The sequence below is a fragment of the Stegostoma tigrinum genome, chromosome 6 (genome assembly GCF_030684315.1).
Source record: "Stegostoma tigrinum isolate sSteTig4 chromosome 6, sSteTig4.hap1, whole genome shotgun sequence".
Classification (NCBI taxonomy): domain Eukaryota; kingdom Metazoa; phylum Chordata; class Chondrichthyes; order Orectolobiformes; family Stegostomatidae; genus Stegostoma; species Stegostoma tigrinum.
The window spans coordinates 92,038,107-92,053,205 of NC_081359.1; the positions used below are offsets into that span (position 1 = coordinate 92,038,107).

Here is a 15,099-nt window from a genome sequence, read left to right on the forward strand (position 1 = left end):
CTGATGAAGGGTCTAGGCCCGAAACGTCAGCTTTTGTGCTCCTAAGATGCTGCTTGGCCTGCTGTGTTCATCCAGCTCCACACTTTGTCAACTTGTGAAATATAGGAACAGAACCAGAAATTTATTTTTATCTCTAAGAAAACCAGAACAGCAACTCATATTCCGCTTGGGAACCCTGAAGCCCAATGGTATCAAGATAATTAAATGTGAGGCTGGATGAACACAGCAGGCCCAGCAGCATCTCAGGAGCACAAAAGCTAATGTTTCGGGCCCAGACCCTTCAGAGAGGGGGATGGGGTGAGAGTTCTGGAATAAATAGGGAGAGAGGGGGAGGCGGACCGAAGATGGAGAAAAGAAGATAGGTGGAGAGTATAGGTGGGGAGGTAGGGAGGGGATAGGTCAGTCCAGGGAAGACGGACAGGTCAAGGAGGTGGGATGAGGTTAGTAGGTAGGAGATGGAGGTGCGGCTTGGGGTGGGAGGAAGGGATGGGTGAGAGGAAGAACAGGTTAGGGAGGCAGAGACAGGCTGGACTGGTTTTGGGATGCAGTGGGTGGAGGGGAAGAGCTGGGCTGGTTGTGTTGTGCAGTGGGGGAAAGGGACAAACTGGGCTGGTTTTGGGATGCAGTGGGGGAAGGGGAGATTTTGAAGCTGGTGAAGTCCACATTGATACCATTGGGCTGCAGGGTTCCCAAGCGGAATATGAGTTGCTGTGTGGATTTCACAAGCTTCAAACTCTCCCCTCCCCCTCCAACTGCATCCCAGAACCAGAACCAGCTCCCCCCAACCGCCGCATCACACAACCAGCCCAGCTTGTTCCTGCCTCCCTAACCTGTTCTTCCTCTCACCTATCCCCTCCCACCTCTAGCTGCACCTCCATTTCCTACTACTAAGTCATCCCGCCTCCTTGACCGGTCCGTCTTCCCTGGACTGGCCTATCCCCGCCCCACCTCTGCTCTCCTCTCTCCATCTTCGGTCCGCCTCCCCCTCTCTCTCCCTATTTATTCCAGAACCCTCTCCCCATCCCCCTCTCTGATGAAGGGTCTAGGCCTGAAACTCAGCTTTTGTGCTCCTGAGATGCTGCTTGGCCTGCTGTGTTCATCCAGCCTCACATTTTATTATCACCTTCTTCAGAACTGTTCCTTTGTACGCAATAACCCGCCGGGGGAACTACAATTCCCAGGGGCCCTGGCGCCGGTTACCGTGGCGACCACGGTCGCCGCCGCCATCTTCTGAGACCGCACGGTTGCCGGAGCAACAGGTGCCGCCGAAGAAGACCCGGTGTGAGGAATTGAGGAAAGCAACCATCCTTCAAAAGTTTAATATAGTGAGAAGCCGCTGATCAGAAGATGGGTCAGGATTACTACACTGTCCTGGGCATTATTAGGAATGCAACGAACGCTGATATTAAGAAAGCGTGAGTGATTTTTATCGGTCCTTACCACGCACAATGGCACAAGAGCCGGTAATTTGGCTCAAACCTGTTGCAACATTTCAGTAAGATCATGGCTCATTTGCCTGTTTTGTTTCCATCCCCCTAAGGTAACAGATCTAGTTGCCAGACAATTTGGTGCATCCTGTCTAAACAACAAAATCAGAGGAATGATCGGAGGAAGGGTCACAGGACCCGAAACGTTAACTCTGATTTGTCCTTGACAGATGCTGCCAGACCTGCTGAGCTTTTCCAGCAACTTCGTTTTAAACAAAATCAGAACCTTTTAACTTTAGGTTTTCCAGGAGTTAAAACTAAAATTCTGATGCCCATTCAAATTTTAAACATTTTGGAACTCCTGCTCTATTCATTGTCCAGGGTTAACTGGAAGTCACCGCATTGTTTCGGCCCACGTCCCTTAATACGTTTGGTTAATCCAAATGCTATTGATTAATGCAAATCAGGGCAGGACTTATCCATTTAATGGAAGGACCCTGGGGAGTGTTGCTGAGCAGAGAGACCTTGGGGTGGAGGTTCATAGTTCCTTGAAGGTGGAGTTGCAGGTAGACTGGGTAGTGAAGAAGGTGCTTTGCAGGCTCGCCTTTATTCGAGTTGGGACGTTCAGTTGTGTCTGTACAGGACATTGGTTAGACCATTTTTGGAATATTGCGTGCAATTTTGGTCTCCCTGCTATGGAAAAGATGGTGTCAAACTTGAAAAGGGCTCAGAAAACATCTACAAGGATATCGCCAGGGTTGAAGAGTTTCAGCTGCAGGGAGAGGCTGAATAGGCTAGGACTATTTCACCTGCAGGATCGGAGGCTCAGAGATAACCTTATTAAGGTTTAGAGAGTCATGATGGGCATTGTTAAGGTGAATAGCCAAGGTCTTTTCCCCAGGGTGCTTTTACAAATAGAAGCAACAGTTACACTGCATGAGAAGGAAGTGCTGATTGGTGAGATATTGCCATTGTGAGTACACCAATTAATGATTGATAGTTCTGTGTCGTGTGTTTGAGCTATAGGTAAAGTTAGCTGTTTCATGCTGCTACTTTGCAGTAGCCATAGAACCAGTAAAATTAAACAAGAAATGTGGATGCTGGAGATTTGGCAGCGTGTGTGAAGAGAACACAGTGTTATTGGTTCAAGTCCAGTGATCCTTCTTTAGAATCTTCTCCACAGAGGCTGCCAGACATGATGAATTTCTCCAGCAATTTCTGTTTTTGTTTATTGCAATATAAGTGAGGGGCAGGTCATGCCTCACAAGCCTTATTGAATTCTTTGAGGATGTGACGAAACACATCGATGAAGGTAGTGCAGTGGATGTGGTGTATATGGATTTTTGCAAGGCATTCAATAAGGTTCCACATGGTAGGCTCATTCAGAAAATAAGGAGGCATGGGATTCAGGGAAATTTGATCGTCTGGATACAAAACTGGCTGTCCAATAGAAGACAGAGGATGGTAGTAGATGGAAAGTATTTGGCCTGGAGCTCGGTGACCAATGGTGTTCCACAGGGATCTGTTCTGGGACCTCTGCTCTTTGTGATCTTTATAAATGTTTTGGATGAGGAAGTGGAAGAGTGGGTTAGTAAGTTTGCCAATGACATGAAGGTTGGTGGAGTTGTGGACAACATGGAGGGCTGTTGTAGGCTGCAACAGGACATTGACAGGGTGCAGAGCTGGGCAAAGAAGTGGCAGATGGAATTCAACTCTGAAGAGTGTGAAGTGATTCATTTTGGAAGGTTGAATTTGAATGCAGAATACAGGGTTAATGGCAGGATTCTCAGCAGTGTGGCTAACAGGGATCTTGGGGTCCATGTCCATAGATCCCTCAAAGTTGCTATCCAAGTTGATAGGGTTGTAAAGAGCTATATGGTGTGTTGCCTTTCATTGGCAGGGGAATTGAGTTTAAGAGCCCTGAGGTTACGCTGCAGCTCTATAAAATTCTGGTTAGACGACACTTGGAATATTGTGTTCAGTTCTGGTCACCACATTGTAGGAACGATGTGGAAGCTTTAGAGAGGATGCAGTGGAGATTTACCAGAATGCTGCCTGGACTGGAGGGTGGATCTTATGAGGAAAGGTTGCGGGAGCTAGGCCATTTTTCATTTGAGCAAAGAAAGGTGAGAGGTGACTTGATAGAGGTTTACTAGATGATGAGAGGCATACACAGAGTGGATAGTCAGAGACATTTTCCTAGGGCAGAAATGACTATTACGAGGGGGCATAATGGAGGTGTCAAGGGTGGGTTCTTCACACAGAGAGTGGTGGACATGTGGAATGCGCTGCTGTCAGTGGTCATGGAGTCAGATACTTTAGAGACTTGTAAGCGATAGGTACATGGAGGTTAGGGAAATGTAGGGTTTGCAAGGTAGATTAATCTTAGTAGGATAATAGGTTGGCACAACATCGTGGGCCGAAAAGCCTGTACTGTGTTGTACTGTTCTATGTTCTATTTTCTGCGTTTAAGTCGTGTTCGCCACTAGCAGACTGCTGCTGTCAAGACAAAAAAAACAAACTCCGTTTATCACACAAATAAGTAGTGTATTTGAATTTCAGTCCCAGTATGATGCCAATTATATGGGCCATAAGGCCCAAAGACTAACTGATTTGTATCAAGCAGCATATTCCTTGGCTGCTTGTAGTCAGCCAGGTACTGACCATACCCAAAACATGCAACACCATGTCCAACATTAGATGTTATTCTACAATTGGACATCTGTTCATAAACTTGTGAGGCTGGATGAACACAGCAGGCCAAGCAGCATCTCAGGAGCACAAAAGCTGACGTTTCGGGCCTAGACCCTTCATCAGAGAGGGGGATGGGGGGAGGGAACTGGAATAAATAGGGAGAGAGGGGGAGGCGGACCGAAGATGGAGAGTAAAGAAGATAGGTGGAGAAGGTGTGGGTGGGGAGGTAGGGAGGGGATAGGTCAGTCCAGGGAAGACGGACAGGTCAAGGAGGTGGGATGAGGTTAGTAGGTAGCTGGGGGTGCGGCTTGGGGTGGGAGGAAGGGATGGGTGAGAGGAAGAACCGGTTAGGGAGGCAGAGACAGGTTGGACTGGTTTTGGGATGCAGTGGGTGGGGGGGAAGAGCTGGGCTGGTTGTGTGGTGCAGTGGGGGGAGGGTGCGGCTTTCTCTACATTGGGGAAACCAAGCGGAGGCTTGGGGACCGCTTTGCAGAACACCTCCGCTCAGTTCGCAACAAACAACTGCACCTCCCAGTCGCAAACCATTTCCACTCCCCCTCCCATTCTCTTGATGACATGTCCATCATGGGCCTCCTGCACTGCCACAATGATGCCACCCGAAGGTTGCAGGAACAGCAACTCATATTCCGCCTGGGAACCCTGCAGCCATATGGTATCAATGTGGACTTCACCAGTTTCAAAATCTCCCCTTCCCCCACTGCATCCCTAAACCAGCCCAGTTCATCCCCTCCCCCCACTGCACCACACAACCAGCCCAGCTCTTCCCCCCCACCCACTGCATCCCAAAACCAGTCCAACCTGTCTCTGCCTCCCTAACCGGTTCTTCCTCTCACCCATCCCTTCCTCCCACCCCAAGCCGCACCCCCAGCTACCTACTAACCTCATCCCACCTCCTTGACCTGTCCGTCTTCCCTGGACTGACCTATCCCCTCCCTACCTCCCCACCCACACCTTCTCCACCTATCTTCTTTACTCTCCATCTTCAGTCCGCCTCCCCCTCTCTCCCTATTTATTCCAGTTCCCTCCCCCCATCCCCCTCTCTGATGAAGGGTCTAGGCCCGAAACGTCAGCTTTTGTGCTCCTGAGATGCTGCTTGGCCTGCTGTGTTCATCCAGCCTCACATTTTATTATCTTGGAATCTCCAGCATCTGCAGTTCCCATTATCTCTGTTCATAAACTTGCATGTGTGAGAAGTTACACTAATAACAACTTTAGTAGTGTTAGCCAGGCTTATAGTGCACTTGCATGTATAAATAGAGTTAGAAAACTGTGCTTATTTCAACTCAACAAATTAAGTAACAGTGATAATGGGAACTGCAGATGCTGGAGAATCCGAGATAACAAAGTGTGAAGCTGGATGAACTCAGCAGGCCAAGCAGCATCTCAGGAGCACAAAAGCTGATGTTTCGGGCCTAGACCCTTCATCAGATGATCTCTGATGAAGGGTCTAGGCCCAAACGTCAGCTTTTATGCTCCTCACAAATTAAGTAACAGCTGTTTGCTGGTTAATTTCTCAGGGCAAAACCCTGAAGAATCACAATCAACCTGTCTCATTTAAAGTTTAAACAAAGCTTGGCAATTGATGGCCAATCATCATTATTTGGCACCTTCTCCGCGGCACTGCCACCAACAGAGTCCACCTGCTAACCAATTGGCACTCTCCTGTCGTGCAGTATAACTGTTGATTTTCCCCTTGAATTGATATTTTCTTGCAAATTATTGTATGACTCCAAGACAAAATGGGTCATTACTGATGTTTCTCATCGCTGGAGTGCGAATGATCTAATATTAATTATCCTTTGTGGAAAAGTGTTCCATACTTTTACCACACTGTGTGTGGAGAAGTGTTTTCTGATTTCACACCCGAAAGATCTGGTTCTAATCTGTATTCAAGGTGCCCATTTATACACTTGCCATCCAATGAAAATAGATTCTCTCCATTTACATTTTCTATTCCATGTAACTATCATGAACATTTTATCAGGGCAGTTAAAAAGTTGGCTAATATGAACTTTGAGACCTTACATTTTATAAGTTGAGTCCTAATGTATAAAAACAAGGAAGTTATGATGAAACTTTATCAAACATTGGTTCAGCCTCAACTTGTCTACTGTGCCCAATTCTGGGATTCACTGTTAGAAAGCATGTGAAGGCTTTAGAGGGGCAGAGAGATTTAGAAAGATGTTTCTGAAATTGGTTGACTTGATTACATGGATAGTTTCATTAAACTATGACTGTTTTCCTAAGAGAAGGAAAGTTGACAGATTATTTGACGTAAGTGCTTGACAGATGGCCTAGATGAAATGGATAGAGGGAATCTGTTTACCTTGGCCAATGTGGGAGGACTGGAGGACAGCAATTTAAATAGTATGCCAACAATTAGGGAGAGCCGGGGGCAGAGTTGAGTACGGTAGGCATTACAAAAGAGAAAGTGCTAGAAAAGCTAAAGGGTCTAAAAATTGATAAATCTCCTGGCCCCGATGGGCTACGTCCTAGAGTTCTGAGGGAGGCTTTGGTCGTGATCTTTCAAAAGTCACTGGAGTCAGGGAAAGTACCAGATGATTGGAAAATTGCGTTGTAACTCCCTTGTTTAAGAAAGGATCAAGGCAAAAGATGTAAAATTATAGGCCGATTAGCCTAACCTCGGTAGTTGGTAAAATTCTAGAATCCATTGTCAAGGATGAGATTTCTAAATTCCTGGAAGTGCAGGGTCAGATTAAAACAAGTCAGCATGGTTTTAGTAAGGGGAGGTCGTGCCTGACAAACCTGTGAGAATTCTTTGAAGAGGTAACAGGTATGTTCGACCAGGAAAATCCAGTAGATGTTATCTATCTAGAGTTCCAAAAGGCCTTTGATACTGTGCCTCATGGGAGGCTGCTGAGCAAGGTGAGGGCCCATGGTGTTCGAGGTTAGCTACTGACTTGGATTGAGGATTGGCTGTCTGACAGAAGGCAGAGAGTTGGGATAAAACGCTCTTTTTCGGAATGGCAACCGGTGACGAGTGGTGTCCCGCAGGGTTCAGTGTTGAGGCCACAGCTGTTCACCTTATATATTAATGATCTGGATGAAGGGACTGGGGACATTCTGGCGAAGTTTGCCGATGATACGAAGATAAGTGGACAGGCAGTTAGTACTGAGGAGGTGGGGAAGCTGCAGAAAGATTTAGACAGTTTCGGAGAGTGGTCCAGGAAATGGCTGATGAAATTCAATGTGAGTAAATGTGAGGTTTTGCACTTTGGAAAAAAAGAATACAGGCATGGACTATTTTCTAAACGGTGAGAAAATTCGCAAATCAGAAGTGCAAAGGGATCTGGGAGTGTTGGTCCAGGATTCTCTAAAGGTTAACCTGCAGGTAGAGTCCGTGATTAAGAAAGCGAATGTAATGTTGTCATTTATCTCAAGAGGGTTGGAATATAAAAGCAGCGATGTGCTTCTGAGGCTTTATAAAGGCTCTAGTTAGGCCCCATTTAGAATACTGTGTCCAATTTTGGGCCCCACACCTCAGGAAGGACATACTAGCCCTGGAACGTGTCCAGCGGAGATTCACACGGATGATCCCTGGAATGGTAGGTTTAACGTATGATGAACCGCTAAGGATCCTGGGATTGTACTCATTAGAGTTTAGAAGGTTGAGGGGAGATCTAATAGAAACTTACAAGATGGTATATGGCTTAGAAAAGGTGGACGCTGTGAAGTTGTTTCTGTTAGACGGGGAGACTAGGACCCGTGGGGACAGCCTTAAAATTAGAGGGGGTAAATGTAAAACTGAAATGAGACGACATTTCTTCAGCCAGAGATTGGTGGGCTTGTGGAATTCATTGCCGCAGAGTGCAGTGGAGGCCTTCAAGGCAGAGGTCGACAAATTCTTGATCTCAGAAGGAATCAAGGGCTACGGGGAGAGTGCAGGGAAGTGGTGTTGAAATGCCCATCAGCCATGATTTAAATGGTGGAGTGGACTTGAAGGGCCAAATGGCCCTACTTCCACTCCTATGTCTTATGGTCTTATGGTCTTAAAGTGAATAACAAAAGAATCAGCAACAACATTAAGCAAAATATTTACACAGCAAGTGTTTACAATCCAAATGCATTGCCTGAGAGTGAGATAGGACAGATTCAATCATAATAGGAAGGGTGTTGTGAAAAGGGTTTAGAGAAGATTTATAAGGATGTTGCCAGGATTGGAGGGTGTGAGTTGTAGGTAGAGCCTGAATGTGCTGGGGCTATTTTCCCTGGAGCGTCGGAGGCTGAGGGGTCACCTTATTGAGATTTATAAAATCATGAGGGTAAATAGACAAAGCTTTTTCCCCGGAGTCGGGGGTGTGGGGAGGCGTCCAAAATTATAGGGCATAAGTTTAAGGTGAGAGGGAACTTTTTCATGCTGAGAGTGATGCATGTATGGAAACAGCTGCCAGAGGAAATGGTGGAGGCTGGTACAATTACAACATTTAACAGGCATCTGAATGGGTATATGAATAGGAAAGGTTTAGAGAGATATAGGCAAAATGTTGGCAAATGGGTCTCAATTTATTTAGGTTATCTAGTCGGCATGGACAAGTTGGGCCGAAGAGTCTGTTTCTGTGCTGTACATCTCGATGACTGTATGACTTTGAACTGGAGAAGAAAGAAAATGTGTGCTACAAAGAAAGAGCTGGGGAGTAGAACTAGTGATTTTTTTTCTTGCGGCGATCTGGCATGGACATAATGTGTTAAATTGCCTGTTTCTGTGCTGTAACTGATGTATGAATTTATCCCTGAGTCTCTTGAATTTCATGGCATGCAACCCCATTTTGTGTAATCTGTAATCATATCTTAATCCTTGTATTCCAGGTAACAATCTTGTAACTTCACACTGGTATCCCAACATTGCAGCTATGTCCTTCCCTAGCTGTGGGTCTGTGCTAAAAAAGGTTCACTGGACCGGAAACATTAACTGTGCTTTCTCTCTGTGGATACTGCCAGGCCTGCTGAGTTTCTCCAGTAATTTCTGTTTTTGTGTCAGCTGGGGGTAGAGTTACTCATATTAAGGTACTGGAGTGTGAGATTGCAGGTGAGGGACACCCCCTTTCCTGCACCCTTTAAAATATTTCTGTTGTTTTGGGATTCACGTTTTATGAATCTATCAATGATGCAAAAATGAGAAAGTAGTTTAATTCTCTACCATTTTGCATTAATACATTAAGGTACCATACCACATGCACAAATCTTTAGTAAATCTAGGAAAATTATTCTTCATGAATTGTATTTACTGATGAATCAATTCTAGTCATTCCATTTTTTGCCCTTTTTGCTTGAAAATATACACTTTTACTTTTCCTCCTGTTGCAGTCAGTTGAATTTATTGGACAATTATTCAAGGATCTTCATTTTCCTTTGACTTATCATTTCTAATTTCTATATATTTTGCAACAGTGGCAAGTTTATTCGACAACTAATTAATACAAATGGATAATAGGTGACACTAACAAATGGAATTAGTTATATCAAGTTTTATGTTCAATAAACACATGTAGATGCCCATCGTCAGCATTTCACAATATTCCTACAGGGTTATCCAGATATAAATGGTGTTGTGGAAATCGATAATTTTAATGCCACCAATAATTCAGGTTCAAATTTATCTCAAATTTCTCCAATCATTGTTGGCACATGCGCACAGTGGTATCTGTGGCTATTGAGCTAGTGCGGTCAATTGGCATGATACCTACATTTAGATATTTTATGGACCAAGAAGAACAAATAGAAAGGAGCAGATTATATCTTGCCATTCTAAGGATTCCATTGTGTAAATTATAGCACTATTTTAGACTGCAGGCCTTGTTTTGAAATCCCTCCAGGCTCCTGCAGCCTTATAGATCAAGGTGTTCTGCTAATTTTGCCCTCTTGAATGTTCCTGATTTAATTTTCTCCATTGTTAGCTGTGCCAGGAACCCAAGTTTTTTCCCCATTGTTCACCTCTGACCTTCTATCTCTCTTTCCTTCTTAACATGTCCTTAAATATATACATCTTTGAGCAAGCTGTTGGTCATAGAGTCATAGAGATCTACAGCACAGGAGAAGCTCCTTCGGCCCATCATGTCTGTGCTGGTCAAAAACAACTGCCCAACCATTATAATCCCATTTTCCAGCACTTGACCCATAGCCTTGTACGTCTTAGCATCGCAAGTGCACATCTAAATACCTCTTAAGTGTAATGAGGACTTCTGCCTCTACCACCCTTACAGGCACTGAGTTCCAGATTTGCACCACCCTCTGGGTGAAAAAGGTTTTCTTTACATCTCCTCTAAGCCTTCTGTCTCTTACTTTAAATCTATGCCTCCTTGTAATTGATCATTTCATCAAGGGGAAAAATTTCTTCTTGTCTGCCCTATCTATGTATCTCAGTCATGTCCACTCTCAATCTCCACTGGTCCAAGGAAAACTAGTTCAGTTTGTCCAATCTTTCTTCATAACTGAAACTCCACAGCCCAGGCAACAGGCTGGTAAATCGCCTCTGCGCTCCCGCACCCCCCTCTTCAGTTGTACCAGATCCCTCCCATAACGTGAATTCCAGAACTGCACATAACATTCTAGCAATGGCCTAAACAACATTTTATACATTTCCGGCACTACCTTCCTGTTCTTAAACTCTTTACTTTGATTAATTAGGGCAAGTATACCATATGATTTCTTAGCCAAATTATCCACTGGTCCCCCAAAACTTTAAGGGACCAGCCAAGATCCTTCTGATCCTTGGTGCACCCCAGGGTCCTCAGAAAACTCCAACCATCTTGTCAAACATGACTTCCCATTCGCAAATGCATGCTGACTATGTCCAATCAGATCATTATTATCCAAGTGTCCAATTATCCCATCCTTTACTATTCCCTTATTTTGTTTGCCCTGCTTGAGTGCATCACCTCACATTTATCCAGATTAAATTCCATTTGCCACTGATCAGCCTATCAGACCAACCCATTTATATCCTGTAGTCTAAGGCAATCCTCCTCACTATTTACCATGCTATAAATTTTTGTACCAATTTTGTGAACTAATGGATCAACCCTCTGACATTCAAGCCTAAACCATTCGTATAACCCACATACAGCAAGGGCTCTGACACTGTGGGACCCCACTGGACACAGACTTCCAGTCAGAAAAACACCCGCAACCATCTCTCTCTGCTTCCTGCCACTCAGCCAACTGTGGATCTAATGTGACAAATTTCCTTCGATTCTATGAGTTTTTACCTTTGCTACCAGTTTCCTGTGTGGACCTGAAGAATTCTGCTTCCTCTAAACGTTTCACACAGCAACTATCCCAGTTATTGTTGGGGTAGTTTAAATCCCCTATCATCATTATCCTATTAACTCTCACTTCCCTGAAATTTGCCTTCATACCTGCTCTTTTATTTCTCTCCGACTGTTAGAAGGAGAGTAATATCCCAGCAGTGTGATTTCTCTTTTTTGCTATTTAAGAATTACCCATATGGCTTCTCCCAAGGAGCCTTCTAAGATGTCATCCCTCCTTACTGCTGTCATAGATTCCCTGCTCATCTGGTCTAATGTACAGACATGGCTCGATTTCAGATTCGCTTGGTAACATTTGCAAAGTGATGATTTATTATTGTATAGTCAATACGTATGTGTAAGTTGCTTTAAGGTCCTCCACTTACATTTCATACATTTCTCCCAAATGTAAATGATGTTATGTTTTAAAAAAGAGCCAATTTAATCAAACTTTCTTGAATTAACAAAAGGAGTGAGTTTATCATTTATTAAATGCAGGAAGATTTAGTAACACAACACAAATAACACCCCGATTAGAAATAAGAGGTGAGTCTAAAACTATGAAGAAAATATATTGATCGGTTTCTGAACTGATTGCGAAGAGCAATAGTTGAATCTTGCAGCAGTGCTGTGGAGGTTACCAGTGACATTGATATACAGTCAGTTTCACGATTCATAGTATTATAGATTGTTTGAGATTTTGTAATTCAGATGCCTTTCAGGTGCGATTGAGTTCTGGCATTCATGATGAGAGACATTCCTTTATTGTTCTTCTTTTAATTGGTTTTCAGCACTCAAAGTGAGAGTGGGTCTTCCTTTACCTCCAAAGCAAACGTAACTAGGAAATCGTTCTTTGACTGCGATTTTCACGGCATGCTAATGCTCAAACTCAGGATGGTACACAATAGCATTCAGTCCCTTAGTTTACTTCAGTAGAGCTGAAACTGGCTTTTTAACCACTGTATTAAAGTATTTTTCAGAGGGTAAATGCAAGAAGTGTCTGCATTTTAGGACATAATCCACAGAGTGTGGCTTCCTGTTAAGCATGGGTTCATCTGCCTCTCATCATTTTTGCACTCAATGAATCACAGTCCACCCTGTTTGCCAGGTGATTTAAGTTTAAGATAATTTAAGTTTCCCAAGCACTTTATGCATATTTCATGAGCTTTACACAGGACTTTGCCCCACAGTCATTGAATTCAAATCCACAGTTTTTCTACAACAATCCTCCTTTTGAAGACAACATGTGAGTAAAAATGTTTATGAATACTTTAAGATTCTGATCCATTGTCACAACAAGTATTATGTTCAATAAACATATATATGCGCCCACCATCAGCATTTCATAATGTTTCTACAGGATTGTCCATGTATAAGATTGAATACAGTTGCAGCTTAAGCCGTGACAAATCCATGACTTGTTGTACTTTCATTGTAATGTTTACTTTTTTATATGTCACAAATAATGCGACCAATCTTTTACCTTTCATAGAAAATAAACTCAATGATGAATGTGATCACAAAATAATAACAAAATTCAGAGATTCAATATAATAAAAAGGAATTTAAACATGTTTTGTCAGCTTGAGGGAGTGGCCTAAACCACAAGTCTTTGTTTTCCAATGAAGAATACTTTGCCTGAAATGTTAACTTTGTTTCTCTCTCCACAGGTGTGGTCAGGCTTCGAGAGTATTTACAACATTTTCTGCTTTTATTTCTGTCATTGTTTTGAATTATTTTTCAGTTGTAATTAGGTTTTGTGTGTTTTGTAGGATGACATACATGAAAGTTGACAATGCATTTCCTCCTTAAACCAATGTGGAAATAAATGGAAAGGGAGAAGAATCTTATTGCAAGATAACAAAGTGTGAAGCTGGATGAACACAGCAGGCCAAGCAGCATCTCAGGAGCACAAAAGCTGACGTTTCGGGCCTAGACTCTTCATCAGAGAGGGGGATGGGAAGAGGGAACTGGAATAAATAGGGAGAGAGGGGGAGGTGGACCGAAGATGGAGAGAAAAGAAGATAGGTGGAGAGGAGAGTATAGGTGGGGAGGTAGGGAGGGGATAAGTCAGGCCAGGGAAGACGGACAGGTCAAGGAGGTGGGATGAGGATAGTAGGTAGGAAATGGAGGTGCGGCTTGAGGTGGGAGGAAGGGATGGGTGAGAGGAAGAACAGGTTAGGGAGGCAGAGACAGGCTGGGCTGGTTTTGGGATGCAGTGGGGGGAGGGGACGAACTGGGCTGGTTTTGGGATGCGGTGGGGGAAGGGGAGATTTTGAAGCTGGTGAAGTCCACATTGATACCATTGGGCTGCAGGGTTCCCAAGCGGAATATGAGTTGCTGTTCCTGCAACCTTCGGGTGACATCACTGTGGGACTGCAGGAGGCCCATGATGGACATGTCATCTAAAGAATGGGAGGGGGAGTTAAAATGGTTTGCGGCTGGGAGGTGCAGTTGTCTATTGCGAACCGAGTGGAGGTGTTCTGCAAAGCGGTCCCCAACCTTCCGCTTGGTTTCCCCAATGTAGAGGAAGCCACACTGGGTACATTGGATACAGTGTACCACATTGGCAGATGTGCAGGTGAACCTCTGCTTAATATGGAAAGTCATCTTGGGGCCTGGGACCAGGGTGAGGGAGGAGGTGTGGGGGCAAGTGTAGCACTTCATGCGGTTGCAGGGGAAGGTGCCGGGTGTGGTGGGGTTGGAGGGCAGTGTGGACCGAACAAGGGAGTCACGGAGAGAGTGGTCTCTCCGGAAGGCAGACAAAGGTGGGGATGGGAAAATATCTTGGGTGGTGGGGTCGGATTGTGGATGGCGGAAGTGTCGGAGGATGATCTGTTGTATCCGGAGGTTGGTGGGGTGGTGTGTGAGAATGAGGGGGATCCTCTTTGGGCGGTTGTGGCGGGGGAGGGGTGTGAGGGATGTGTTGTGGGAAATGCGGGAGACGCGGTCAAGGGCGTTCTCGACCACTGTGGGGGAAAGCTGCGGTCCTTGAAGAACTTGGACATCTGGGATGTGCGGGAGTGGAATGCCTCATCGTGGGAGCAGGTGCGGCGGAGGCGGAGGAATTGGGAATAGGGGATGGAATTTTTTCAGGAGGGTGGGTGGGAGGAGATGTATTCTAGGTAGCTGTGGGAGTCGGTGGGCTTGAAATAGACATCAGTTACAAGCTGGTTGCCTGAGAGGTCCAGGAAGGTGAGGGATGTGTTGGAGATGGCCCAGGTGAACTTGAGGTTGCCAGTCACATCACCTTCCTCAGCACCTGCCTACGGAACTGGATCATCCCCATTGGACTACAGTCTACATTCAAGCCTTCCCAATTTGACCCCAACCCCAACACCCAGAAAATTCAGACCCTTCAGAAGTGTTTCTCCCTGCGAGTCCTGAAACAGACACTCACAGCCATGCGCCAGCACCTCCAGGCACTGCAATCCAACCTGCCCCAGCTCAGAGCCTCCCTCTCCCAGACCTGCAAAGGACCTCTGCTGTTTTTTATCCTCTGCAGGATCCACAGACTGAACACCCAGTTCTACTCAGCTTTACTGGATACCAAAAATCGTAAGTGCAACAAACTCACTAGCTTCTGCCACCCACAAGAGGATTCCTGCACCTCCCAAATCCCGAGCCTGTCCCTGCCCCTCCCCCACCATGCACCCGCCGCCAATGACCACAAGGACACGACCGGTGACCCC

At 45.1% G+C, this 15,099-nt stretch overlaps 1 protein-coding gene across 1 annotated transcript in view; it reads left to right on the top strand.

Annotated features, from left to right (window-relative positions):
- The first annotated feature begins 1,123 nt into the window (after window positions 1–1,123).
- dnajb13 (DnaJ heat shock protein family (Hsp40) member B13) overlaps window positions 1,124–15,099 on the top strand; it is a 52,240-nt gene continuing 38,264 nt past the window's right edge. Inside the window, exon 1 of the mRNA XM_048532175.2 lies at window positions 1,124–1,415. Coding sequence (XP_048388132.1) covers window positions 1,348–1,415 — 68 coding nt within the window. The 5' untranslated portion in view covers window positions 1,124–1,347. The remainder of the gene's footprint in view (window positions 1,416–15,099) is intronic.